The sequence below is a fragment of the Anolis carolinensis genome, chromosome 6 (assembly GCF_035594765.1).
Source record: "Anolis carolinensis isolate JA03-04 chromosome 6, rAnoCar3.1.pri, whole genome shotgun sequence".
NCBI lineage: Eukaryota > Metazoa > Chordata > Lepidosauria > Squamata > Dactyloidae > Anolis > Anolis carolinensis.
The window spans coordinates 58,072-71,361 of NC_085846.1; the positions used below are offsets into that span (position 1 = coordinate 58,072).

Consider the following 13,290-nt stretch of genomic DNA (forward strand, 5'->3'; position numbering starts at 1 on the left):
GAACCCTCCACCTGGTGCGACTGTGGAGCAGAACAAACCACTCCGCACCTGCTTCCCGTTTTTGGTCTAGATCTATTTAGCCACTCGTGTTCTCTCTATTTTTATCAGTTTTATACTTACTTATGCAATGCTTTCGATGCAAAATAAAACAGACTTCAGTGAGTACAACTATATTGTGGACTATGGACTATTCATTAAGATTTATACCCTGTGTACTCAACACAGTGAGAACTACATCCTATCAATAACTGAACTCCAATAAGAAATGTGCTTGTATGGTGAATTAACACAAGATGTTTGTGAGTAAACAATATACAGTAGAGTCTCACTTATCCAACACTCGCTTATCCAACGTTCTGGATTATCCAACACATTTTTGTAGTCAATGTTTTCAATGCATCGTGATATTTTGGTGCTAAATTCGTAAATACAGTAATTACTGCGTAGCATTACTGCGTATTGAACTACTTTTTCTGTCAAATTTGTTGTATAACATGATGTTTTGGTGCTTAATTTGTAAAATCATAACCTAATTTGATGTTTAATAGGCTTCTCCTTAATCTCTCCTTGTTATCCAACATATTTGCTTATCCAACATTCTGCCGGCCCATTTAGAAGAGCTTACGAAAAACGGGAGTCTAGTTAAGATAACAATGTGATACTCTACTGTACGTTGTTTTTCAAAGAAGACTTTGTTTTTTTAATCTCTGAGTGCATATTTTAAACTAAGAGGTTTCAAGGGTGCGTATATCTTTTTTGGACAACTGCAACTGCAATTGCAACTTCAAAGGAACATCTTTAAAACTCTGCTAAGAAAATATATATTTTGTAGTGGCATGCCTTTGTCCTTGGCAGTTTAAAGACACGGTTCTTCACTCTAACAGCTGAGTTCCCTGTGTGCCATTACATGAATGCTAATGAACATCACTTGTTCAAAGGGTTGACTTCTAACGAGATCATCCCTTTTCTTGGCTAGTGGTTTTCAAAAGGTAGTCTCCACATGTTCATGGAGCTTCACATTTTCCAAACGGATATGACATCATTTTTCCTTTTCAATAAGGTTGAGATTGCCATTTCCCCCCCCCAAAAGGTTATGTGCCCAGAGAGTGAGTGCAGCCCCTCTCATGACCACAGCAGCAGAAGGCAGGCCTTGCCTTGCCTAGCGGGTCTCTTCTATGGGGAGCGGGACAGGAGAGGTGGCAGGAAGCAGGCAAGCCCCAAAGGCAGGGGATGCTGTGGGGGGCCCTGCCAGCCCCCTCAGCCTCCTTCTGGGCGGGGTTAAGGACCCTTGCGCCCCTCACCTGCTCCCTCTCGGCCTGGCGGCGCTCCTCCTCGCGGCGCATGACCTGCATGTCCTCCAGGCGCCGCTGCTGCTCCTTCTCCTGCATCTTCCGCTGCTCTCGCTCCCGGCGCTGTTGCTGTGGGCAAAGAGACAGAGGAGGGGGTCAGGGGAGCCCTGGGTCCAGAGGGCGATGCTCTGGGGGTCCCTGGAGGGGGTCACCCTGCACTCCAGCAGCAGGGAAGGGACTTTTGCTGGCCCTGGCAACTTCTTATGGGGAAAGGCCATCCCAACAGGGGCTCTCCATGGCTGGGCTCAGGTCCAACACTCAAACATTGACACCAGGCATGGGGCAAACTTTAGCCCTCCAGGTGTTTTGGGCTTCAACTCCCACCATTCCTAACAGCCTCAGGCCCTTTCTTTCCCCCCGAGTCACTTAAGCCTCAGTGTGATAAAGGCCTCAGTGTGAAGGCTGCAGTGTGTAAAGGTAATGTGTGAAGCTCCTGTGTAAGTTTGGTGTGAGGAGGCTCTGTGAGAGCGAAACTGTTTATCTGTGTGAGGAAGAAGCCTAGAGTGGAAGCAAAGAAGGAAGTATTTGTGTTGTTGTTTTATGTATTCCGGGCTGTATGGCCATGTTCTAGGAGTATTCTCTCCTGACGTTTCACCCTAGTGGTTCATGGTTTGTTCATGAAAATGAACAAAATCTGGCTACCAATGTTAAAAAACTCAAAAAATCAGAACAGTAGATTGGAAGCAACACTCTGAGGGCAGAGGAGCTCCAGGGACGGCTAATGACTCTGATCAAAGGATGCCCTCCAGGCAAGAGACAAACCTTTCCAATGCTAATTAAGGTGATTAACTGCAACATTCACGCTGACTTCCAACTGACAAAGTGTGATGACTTATGGGCCATGTAGTCCCGTTCCTAGTACTGTTGTGACAGATGAAGAGGAAAACTTGGGTTTCCCACCGTTTCTGCCAGATTTGGAGCCCTTGCAGCTGCAGGATGTTTGCCCACAAGAAGTCAGCCAAACAAGCCTTGAGCAGAAATCTCCCCCATTTTCTCGCCGTCTTTATTATAATCAAGATAGACACGCGCGGGAGGCGACTCGCCGAAGCGCCCGGATAGCTGCCAGACAATTAGATGATTAAGTCTGTTTCCCTTGGGAAAGTTTAAGGAGTCCTGCATCTGGACAGTTTAGGTTTCGGTTCTTGTTCCCCAGAGAAAGTCTGCTTTGGCGGGAAAACAAGATCCTATATAGATGCTTGGCCACAAAGGATTCCTTGCGGAGTCAATTCGTCAGCTTCGGGAGTAGATTGTGTGTGGACTACGCTACTCCAGTTTCCAGGACCTTGTTCTCGTTCCAGCCCTGCCTTGTTCCCCGGACCTCGCCACGGATTTCGCCACGGACCCTGTTCTTGCTCCTCGCTTCTTGTTGCCTTGAATCAAGCCTTGTTTTCCAAGAATCTAGTTTGCTTCCTAGCCTTGCATTAAGCTCCATGGACTAAAGGACCTTGTCATCTCCCCTCACTTTGCTTGGCAAAGTGAGTGTTTCGGTTATTGGATTACAACTTTGGACCTTAATATTTCATATTGGACATTGTTTTCTTGGACTAATTTTGACCTTTCCTGAAAGGTCTACTTCGGAACTATTTTCTACACTTGCTTTTATTAACTTCATATATTTCCTCAATAAAGATATTAGATAGATTCTGGCCTCTGTGTATGGTTATTGGTGCTCTGCTGCCTGGGTCCTGACAGAAAGAACTCTTCTCACACCCTGGACTCTCCACAGATATATATTAACCTTCCTTGCCTATTTTCTCCATGCCTCACAACCTCTGAGGATGCCTGCCATAGATGTGGGCGAAACGTCAGGAAAGAATACTTCTAGAACATGGCCACACAGCCCGGAATACATACAACAACCCTGTGATCCCGGCCATGAAAGCCTTCGACAACATATTTGTGTTGTGGAAACCTTCTTTTTGTAATTAGTGCAACTATATTAGTTTGCTATGAAGAAGAGCCTCCAAAGGAAGAGATAACTTTGTTGTGTGTGTTGTTGTTCTTTTTTATCCCTTTTGGCTACTGGTGCTGGGTCACGCGGCTGCTAATAAGTTACTCGACTGTGCATTTATGGGGAGGATCTTTGGTTAATAGGCCCACTCACCCAACAGTCTTGATTGCAAAACCATCCCTTAGTTCTTCTGCTGAATAAACTATTATATTTTAATCTCTTGTTTCTAGTCTTTGAATGGGAAGTAAAAAGACTAGAGCTATTGGGGCACTGTGCATCAACAATGCTGCCTCACTTTTAATTCTACGGATGGTTTAATTGGCCTCTAATTTTTGGGGGGCTTTGATCTCCGAATGCCCGATCACCGTCTCCCAAAGCAGCTCCTCTACTCCGAACTCAAGAATGGGAAACGGAATGTTGGTGGGCAGGAAAAGAGATTGAAAGATGGGCTCAAAGCCAACCTTAAAAACTGTGGCATAGACACTGAGAACTGGGAAGCCCTGGCCCTTGAGTGCTCTAATTGGAGGTCAGCTGTGACCAGCAGTGCTGCGGAGTTTGAAGAGGCACAAATGAATGGAGGGCTTAAGGGAGAAACGTGCCAAGAGGAAGAAGGAGCGTCAAGCTAACCCCGACCGAAACCGCCTTCCACCTGGAAACCGATGTCCTCACTGCGGGAGAATATGCGGGTCAAGAATCGGTCTCTTCAGCCACATAAGAACCCACACCCAAGATGGAAGACAATCGTCCCTGAGCTACGAGGGATCGTCTAAGTAAGTGATCTGCATCTGTTTGCATTTCCCCTCCCTCCTTCCTTCCTTCCTTCCTTCCCTTTGCCCCCCATGCACCTGCACAGGTGGCTTCCTCCTCCTCCTCCTCCTCCCCATGCCCTCCCCGCTTGCGCCAGGGCTACCTCCTCGACGCGGCGGCGCTCCTCCTTCTGCTCCTCGATGCGCCTCTGTCGCTGGTGCAGGAGGTGCTTGATGTGGGCCTCGGAGTCGCGGTGCTGGGCGGCCAACTGCTGCTGCTGCTGCTTCAGGGCCTCCGAGTTGCTCTTGTTCTCCTGCTGCAGGCGCAGGAACTCCCTCCGCAGCGTGGACTCCCCCGGGACGTTCATGATGGAGCTGAGGGAGAGGGGGAGGCTCAGGGGGGCGTCGGACAAGGAGACCCACCACCCTGGACACACTCAGGGGCCTGTCTCAGTGTGGGCGCTCCACAGGCTCAGCCCCAGTTGACAGCCAACACCCCACAGTGGGGTGCGCAGCCCCTCTGCCAGTGCCAACCGAACACCCAAGCTCTGCCGCCGCTACCTGGGCTCCCCTTCCTCGCCGCGCCCCTCGTCCTCCTCCTCGCTGCCGCTGTATTCGTACTCCGTCTCATCTGCGTGGAGGGAACACAGAGCAGGTCAGTGCGGAAGGAGCCAAAGGGGAAGCAGTCCATGAGGCTCAGGTCTGCCTCACTCAGGTCCCCCTTCCTCAATCCATTATTAAGGTCCAAACACCCTTACTGCACCATAGGTGTATACAGTACACAGAATAATGACATCAACCACACACAAATGGGTAAAATTTACAACAATTCAAAACTGCTTACTGTATATACTCGAGTATAAGCCTAGTTTTTCAGCCCTTTTTTTAAAGACTGAAAAAGCCCCCCTCGGCTTATACTCGGGTGAGGGTCCTGGTTGGCTTATATTTGGGTCAGCTTATACTTGAGAATATATAGTATTTATTTTTTTTTCTCTATTATTATTGGTATTATTACATTTATTATTTTTCTCTATTATTGTTGCTACTATTACATTTATTTTACTCTAAAGTAAAGGTAAAGGTTTCCCCTGACGTTAAGTCCAGTCATGTCCGACTCTGGGGGTTGGTGCTCATCTCCATTTCTAAGCCAAAGAGCCGGCGTTGTCCGTAGACACCTCCAAGGTCATGTGGCCACTGGCATGACTGCATGGAGTGCCGTTACCTTCCCGCCCTAGCGGTACCTATTGATCTACTCATATTGGCATGTTTTCGAACTGCTAGGTTGGCAGGAGCTGGAGCTAACAGCGGCCGCTCATGCCGCTCCCAGTGCTTGAACCTGGAACCTTTCGGTCTCCAGCTCAGTGCTTTAATACACTTTGCCACTGGGGCTCCCTATTTTACTCTATTTTATTATTATTATGAATACATTTATTATTTCACTCTGATCTTATTATTATTATTGAATTTATTATTTTACTCTATTATTACTTGTATTATTTTCCTGTATTTATTATTATTATTATTTCATGTATTATTTTACTCTATTATTATTAAAAGGATACATAAGCACATTTACATGGAAGAAGATGAGAATAATGATTGGATCAGAGTCGAACAGTCTTATCTTAAATTTGAGCTTTATGTAAATATTCAAAATCATTTAACCTACCGATGCCTCAATTAATGTAATTTTATTGGTATCTATTTTTATTTCTGAAATTTACCACCCTCGGCTTATACTGGAGTCAATGTTTTCCCAGTTTTTTTGTGGTAAAATTAGGTGCCTCAGCTTATATTCGGGTCAGCTTATACTCCAGTATATACGGTAAAACCATGTTGGTTAAAAACATAAGTAAAAAACTACAAGAATCGTTGGCATGTCTCAGTTTGTGTCTAAAATGGGAATTTTCTAATCCTAGCTGCCCTAGAAAGAAACTTGGCAACTGCCAAGGTCAGGTGGGGAAGGTCATCACGAAGTAAAAACTTCACATAGAATTTCACCGGACTAGCTGGTAAGTTTCTTAGTAGAGGATTGATTATTTTTGCTAGGGCCTGTTCATAAAAACTGCATTACAGAATGTGGTAGATGCATTTCACTTCCTGTTTGTTGCATGGGCAGAATCTTTCATTATAAGGGGTACCCACAAATCTCCCATGCAGCAGTTCAGACGGGAGCACATTACACCTTGCTTTGGAAAAAAGGCCACAGTATTTGGCCACTGTCAAGTTCTTTAGATAGTTGCTGCGTGCAAAGGCCCCATATAATGTGTGGACAGGGCACTCAGGGAGCAGGAAACATAAGAACGAGAGCACAGCTCACAAAAGGCAAGGTCCCACAGTCTTTGATTGATTGGAGAGCCCTGTCAAAACCCAGGTGAGGGACTACCCAGGAAAGAAACTAATTGGGATCTAGTAAAAGACTACTTAAAACAGATAAAATTAGATCTCATCAGCAGAAGCTAATCAATTCCAAGATCAGAAGAAGACGGAGGGACTGTATCACTATAGTAAAATACTGACTACGAATGAACTCAAGGACCAGTAAAAGGCCTGGGCTGTGGAGCAAGCTGGTGAGCAGCCAGCTGAGACCAATCACTCTGACCAAGAGGTCATGAGTTCGAGGCCAGCTCGGAGCCTGCGTTTGTCTCTGTCTTTGTTCTATGTTAAGGCATTGAATGTTTGCCTTATATGTGTCAATGAGATCCACCTTGAGTCCCCTTCAGGGTGAGAAATAAGGGCGGAATGTAAATACTGCAAATAAAAAAATTAAAAAATAAATAAAAAGCAAGATTGAAGTCGACACTTTTTTTTCTTTATCTTTTTTCTTCTCTCTTTTTTAAATTTTTATAATTATTTTTATTTTTCATTTTATATATTTTTATCTTTATTTTTTAATTTTTTCTTTTCTTTCCGTTTTTCTTTTCTTGATCACTACTTTTCCTACTTTTCTATAAAAATTATTGTTCTCTCACTTTCGTTGTACAACAACTTTCAACTATTATCTTTATAAAACCCTAATGAACACAGTTTTTTTTTTAAAAAAAAAAACCAGGTGAGTTAGGAGGGATGCGGAAAGGCCGATGGAGGAGGCTTGATCCTAAACCAACTGCTAATGGACTCATCCTGAGTTAAGTGATGAATCAAACCGGATTTTAAACTGAAATCTCTTGTTCTTGAGCCAGTACTGAAGTGCCCACCACCAGGCTCTTACTGACAGCCCCCGCTTTCCTCCTCTTCCTTTTGGGCGGCCTACCTTTCTCCCCCCTCTTCTTCCGGGTGCGGTCAATGTGGTCCTTGAGCTGGATGCGGACCTGCCGCTCCGTGGGCTGGTCCCGGATGAAGGGGAACTTGAGGAGCTGCTCCGTTGAGGGCCGGCTGGTGTAGGCCTTGATCAGGCAGTTGTCAATGAAGTCGATGAACTTCTTGGACCTGGAAGAAGGCAGAAGGAAGGGAGGGAGGGAGGGAGGGAGGAACATAAGCATCGGCCAGTTTACTACACAGATCAGGTTCAAGGACTGCAACCAAGGGGCCAAGCAAGAGCTTCACTGCAAACCCACCTGGAGTCTTTCAGCACCCAGGGAGCCTCACCCTCTCCTTTTTGGCTGTTTCCCTGCTATTTTATTTATTTATTTATTTATTTATTTATTTACAGTATTTATATTCTGCCCTTCTTTCTCACCCCGAAGGGGACTCAGGGCGGATTACAATGAACACATATATGGCAAACATTCAATGCCAACAGACAAACAACATTCAGTTTTTAGACAGACACAGAGGCATTTTTTTTAACATCTTCCAGCTTCACGATTTCCGGCCACAGGGGGAGCTGTTGCTTCACCGTCCATTGGTGGCTGTTCTTCCTCTTCTTTTCCTCGTGAGCAGTTTTATGGTGTTGTAGATTAGTTAAATTAGCCTCCCGCATAAAGCGTCCCTAAATTTTCCCTACTTGACAGATGCAACTGTCTTTCGGAGCTGCTAGGTCAACAGCAAGCCGGGGCTATTTTTTTTTTTTTTATGGTTGGAGGCTTAACCCGACCCGGGCTTCGAACTCATGACCTCTCGGTCAGTAGTGATTTATAGCAGCTGGTTACTAGCCAGCTGCGCCACAGTCAGCCCTTCTCCCACAGTGGGGCACCTACCATTTCTTGGACTTCAGCTTGGGCGGGGGGTTCCGGGGGATGAGGAAGAGCGCCCGCATGGGATGCATGTCGCAGAGTGCTGCAGGGGACACAACGGAGGAAGAGCAGAATCAGCACATGGTAAGCGAAGGGAATCTTGAGCCAGTACTGAAGTGCCCATCACCAGGCTCTTATTGACAGCCCCCTACCACAATTTATCAATTAATGGTGTTGTTGCCTTATGTCATTTTATCATTCTTTTTATTACGACTGTGTTATACTGTATTATTGTGTTTTTAAAATGTTTTATTTTAACTGTTTGTTGATGTTGTTTATATATGCTTTTAATCTAGTTCATGTTTTGTTTTTTGGGCTTGGCGTAATGTTAGCCGCCCCAAATCCCTTTGCGGAGATGGAGGCGGGATAGAAAAATAAAATATTATTAGTATAATATTATTATAAGGAGACCCTGCATTGACTCCCAGGTGATATTTTACTAAGCACAGACCCCAACAAGACCAGGTTCCTCCTGACTCAGGCTGAGTGGAGATTACAGAATTATAGAATAATGGGGTTGCAAGAGCCTCCAAGGAAGGAGCTTCCAAAGATGTTTGGGGCAGAGCAGGAGAAGGTCACTTGGGAGGGCTGGCTTTGGCCCCAGGCCTGAGGACTGACCCCTGCTGCAGACATGTGAGAGGGGTTTCCAGCCACTTCCAGATGTAATGCTTGAACGCAGCCTCCCGCGGAGAACTAAAGGGTCTGGGCTCCCACTGAAAGAGAGGGTGGCCCCCAGGAGACCCTGCTGTCCAGTCCCATGTGCCCCATGTGCCCCTCATCCTCCCCCCGGCCTGTGGGGAGACTCACGTGGCGCTCCTTCTGCCATCTCAATGGCGGTGATGCCCAGGGACCAGATATCGCTCTGCAGGGAGGAAGAGAAGAGACTTAGAGATTGGACACGTCAGAATGCAATAAGAAGAAAGGTTGAGAATGGGTGAAAGAGAGGGGAGGAGAGGAGGAGAAGAGCAAAGGAACTGGGAATCACAGAATCATAAAATAATAGGGTTGGAAGAAACCACATGTGCCATCTAGTCCAACCCCCTTCTTCCACGCAGGAAAAACACAAAGTATCCCAGGCAGATGATCACCCACTCTGCACCAAAGTTTCCAAGGAAGGAACCTTCACCAGACTCTGAGGCAGAGAGTTCCACTGCTGAACAGCTCTCCTTACAGTCAGGAAATTCTTCCTAATGTTCTGTTGGAATCTCCTTTCCTGTCATTTGAACCCATGGCTCCCTTGAGTCCGAGTCTCTAGGGCAGAGAAAACAAGCCTGCTCCCTCTTCCTTATGACACCATTTTACATATTTATACACGACTCTCATGTCTCCTTTCAACTGTCTCTTCTAACAGACCCAGCTCTTTAAGACGCTCCTCATGGGGGTTATTCATAGTCTCCAGACCTTTGACCCTTTTAGTCTCCCTCTCCTTCTGGACACCTTCCAGCTTAGATTCAATCTCTCTTTTGAACTGTTATGGCCAGAACTGGACAGAGTGTGATTCCAGGTGAAGAGGTCTGGCCAAAGCAGAAGACAGAGGCCCCAGGACTTCCCTCAGTCTAGACACTACACTCCTTTGGATGCAGCCCAAAGGGAAAAGATAGTGTTGCCGGGCAAAGTAAGTGAGAGGTGAAGAAGAAAAATCAGAATGACCTCGAAGAGATGGGAGGGAGAAGCGCAGAAAGAGGGGGACATTATTTTGGAAAACAACATTGTTTTGGAACAGAGAGGCGCCAAATTGAAGGATAGAGCTGGGAGGGAGAAGCGTAGGAAGGAAAAGGGGAAAGGTCGGATTGCATGTGCATTTGTGTCTACTTTAATCTGACTCTGGTCAATTATAAAACCCACGATGCAGATCAGTCTAGTGTGGCACTTTTTCTCAGCCAACCCAACAGAAATGTTTGCAAATAAATCTGCTGCATTTTCATCTCCTCGCCTCTTAGGCCCCTTCGACACTGCCATACAAAATCCAGATTATCTGGATTTGAACTGGATTATATGGCAATGTAGACTCGTATAATCCAGTTCAAAGCAGATAATGTGGATTTTCTGCTTGGGAAATATGGATTATATGGCAGTGTAGAAGGGGCCTTAGTGTCCTGATTGGAAAGTGTCCCTGGAGGTTCTGGGGTTTGCCCTTTAAAGGGTCAACATAGTAGGAGGTAAGACAGAGAGAGAGAGAAAGATAGAGAGGGGGGCACCCTCACCCTGTAGTCGTAGGTGGCGTCGGGGTTCTCATCGCAGGCAATCACTTCGGGCGCCATCCAGTACGGGGTGCCAATGAAGGTGTTCCTCCGACCCACAGTCCGGTCCAGCTGGGCACTGACCCCAAAATCAACTACAGCGAGAGAGAGAAAGAGTACAACAGTGGGGTCATATTCCATGCACAGAAAGTGCCAGGGCCTCCGTGGAGGATGAGGAGGATGGGGAAGATTGTCTTCACCCAGCATCTGAATCAGAGGCAAGTGTAGAGCAGCAACCTGACACAATGGAACTGACTGCTGCAGAGCAGGAGTGTTGAGGCCCGTGAAGCCTCTGAGGATGAGGATGGGGATTTTCTGGTTGAGCCTAGTGTTTCTGTGGGGGAAAGTGAAAGTGTTTTTCAAGATGATGGGGATGTTTTGGGTAGATCTGTTGCCAGGGAAAAAGGCCAGGGACTGACTCTAAATGTGGAGGAGACAGGAGGGTTACCGATAACTCAGCATTTACGGCTCAGAAGGGATAGTGTGAAACAGAGACAGATTTGTTGTTTCCAGCGTCTGAAAGATAAACAAAGGGAACCCAGGTGTGAAAAAGAGTGATGTCATGGGAAAGGGGGAGGATTCTCAAGGAATTGGAGTCAACGTTTGGTGGGGAGATCAAGCAGGCGGCTGGGCTACAACAAGAAGCAGGATCCTCCAGGGTTTGGGGAACAGAGTTGGGGCAGGATGATGCTCTTCAGGGGGAAGAGCAGGAGTTGACTATCCCTGCCCGGCTCCAGCTAAGAGTTGATGCCATCCAGCTGAGAAGATCTAATTGATTGGCCCAGAAGAGGGCCAACGGGGGAAAGGATCTTAGTGAGTAGCATAAGTAGCTGGTAGCTGTAACAGCTCTTTGCTGGCAGCAATGTCTTGGAAGAGCTACAGCAGGTATGCCTGTTGGTGACTTCAGGTATGGACTTTTGATTAGCGTGTTTGGACTTTATTTGGCATATATAGAATCATAGAATAGTAGAGTTGGAAGAGACCTCATGGGCCATCCAGTCCAACCCCCTTGGTGAGCCTATTGGACATTGACTCTTTTGGAAAGGACTTTTGACTATTCTGCTTGATCCTTGTTGTGATCTGCTTGCTGTGTATGATTCTGGAATGACATTGATTGGAGAGAGGCTGGCAGGGCTCTGACAGAAAGCCCCATGGGTTTCATGTGTGCATAAAGAAAGGAGAGCCTCCCTTGCACTCTTTTGTTGATGACGGAGGCCCTGGAGACTCCCCATGAGCACCAAAGGCGTCTCTTGCAAGAAAAGACTCATGGAGAGAGAGCTGCCTTCCTCCAGAGCGACTTACCCAGCTTCACCTCGGCGTTCTCCGTGAGGAGGACGTTCTGGCCCTTGATGTCCCGGTGGATCACCTTGTGCGCATGGAGATGGGCCAGGCCCTGCAAGAAGGCAGTGGGAGGAGGAAGAAGAGGAAGACACAGCAAGGTCAGCAACTGAGACTGCCAATCCTGTCCCCCATAACAGCACAGCCCAATATTCAGAGACGGATCCCAGACACTTGAACCTTAATACATATGTGTGCTGTGTTGTTACATAGTAGTAATAATAATACTATCATGCCCCCTCCATACCCTGAGGATCTCCCTGCAGATGTAGGCGATGCAGTCCTCCTTGAGGGCGTTGCCCTTGGTGTTCTTCACCAGGTCCGTCACGGAGCCGGCGCCACAGAACTCCATCACCAGCTGAGAAGAAAGAGAGGAGGGTTGAGGATCCACCGTGGAAAGAGGAGGACATCGGTGGCCCCTCAAGGGCTGAATGCAACGGGAGCCTCCCCCTCCTCTCACCCAGAGCTGGTCGTCGTTCCCGGGCGGGCTCTTCTTCACAAACGCCCCGTAGTAGGTGGCGATGTTGCGGTGGTGGGAGTACTTCTTCAGCATGTTGATCTCCTGCTTGATCTCCTCCTCTTCGTCCTGGTTAAAGGAAGAACAACGGAGTCAAAGGAGGTGAGAGACCCCTTCCCAAGCCCCACAGCACAGTTGGGGCCTGGGGCCTGAGACATACATGCAAAACCCCGGACCCCTCCTTGCCTTCCTCCCTGTGCGCCATACCTCTGTGACGTCCATGACTTTGATGGCAGCCAACTGCCCCGTCTTGACATGACGGCCCTGAAGGGGAAGGGAAGAAGGGAACAAGAGCATCAATGCTTTGAATATGTTTGAATGTATTTTAACTGTGAATTTTTAATACTGTTACATTTAATTCTGTTTAGCATTGGCATATTTGTATATTTTAAATTGTGTGGTTTTACTTTTAATTGTAAGCTGCTTTGAGTCTCCTTCAGGAGAGATAAAACGAGGTATAAATAAACGTAATAACAATAATAATCTTTTTATATTTGTAAGACACCCTGAGTCCTCCTTCAAGGGTGAGAAAGGTGGGGTAGAAATGTTGTAATAAATACAGTAGAGTCTCACTTATCCAAGCTAAACGGGCCGGCTAAACTTGGATAATAAGGAGGGATTAAGGAAAAGCCTATTAAACATCAAATTAGGTTATGATTTTACAAATTAAGCACCAAAACATCCTGTTATACAACAAATTGGACAGAAAAAGTAGTTCAATATGCAGTAATGTTATGATGTAATTACTGTATTTACGAATTTAGCACCAAAATATCATGATATATTGAAAACATTGATTACAAAAATGGCTTGGATTATCCAGAGGCTTGGATAAGCGAGGCTTGGATTAGTGAGACTCTACTGTAAATACATTTTATTTATACCGTGCCACCATGTCCCAGAGGGACTCGGGGTGGCTCACAAAAGCACTCAAAGGCGCAACACACAAAATACAAAAAGTGCAAAAACAATAG

The 13,290-nt window shown here is 46.5% G+C and overlaps 1 protein-coding gene across 6 annotated transcripts in view; it reads right to left on the bottom strand.

Annotated features, from left to right (window-relative positions):
* Positions 1–13,290, bottom strand: part of mink1 (misshapen like kinase 1) — a 90,272-nt gene that overhangs the window by 34,609 nt on the left and 42,373 nt on the right. For all 6 annotated transcript variants that reach the window (XM_062957682.1, XM_062957680.1, XM_062957679.1 and 3 more), the window contains exons 3-13: positions 12,524–12,580; positions 12,260–12,385; positions 12,047–12,157; positions 11,764–11,854; positions 10,426–10,556; positions 9,029–9,083; positions 8,186–8,264; positions 7,300–7,475; positions 4,608–4,677; positions 4,211–4,421; positions 1,302–1,418 (exon numbers count right to left, since the gene is read on the bottom strand). In XM_062957682.1, coding sequence (XP_062813752.1) covers positions 1,302–1,418; positions 4,211–4,421; positions 4,608–4,677; positions 7,300–7,475; positions 8,186–8,264; positions 9,029–9,083; positions 10,426–10,556; positions 11,764–11,854; positions 12,047–12,157; positions 12,260–12,385; positions 12,524–12,580 — 1,224 coding nt within the window. The remainder of the gene's footprint in view (positions 1–1,301; positions 1,419–4,210; positions 4,422–4,607; positions 4,678–7,299; positions 7,476–8,185; positions 8,265–9,028; positions 9,084–10,425; positions 10,557–11,763; positions 11,855–12,046; positions 12,158–12,259; positions 12,386–12,523; positions 12,581–13,290) is intronic.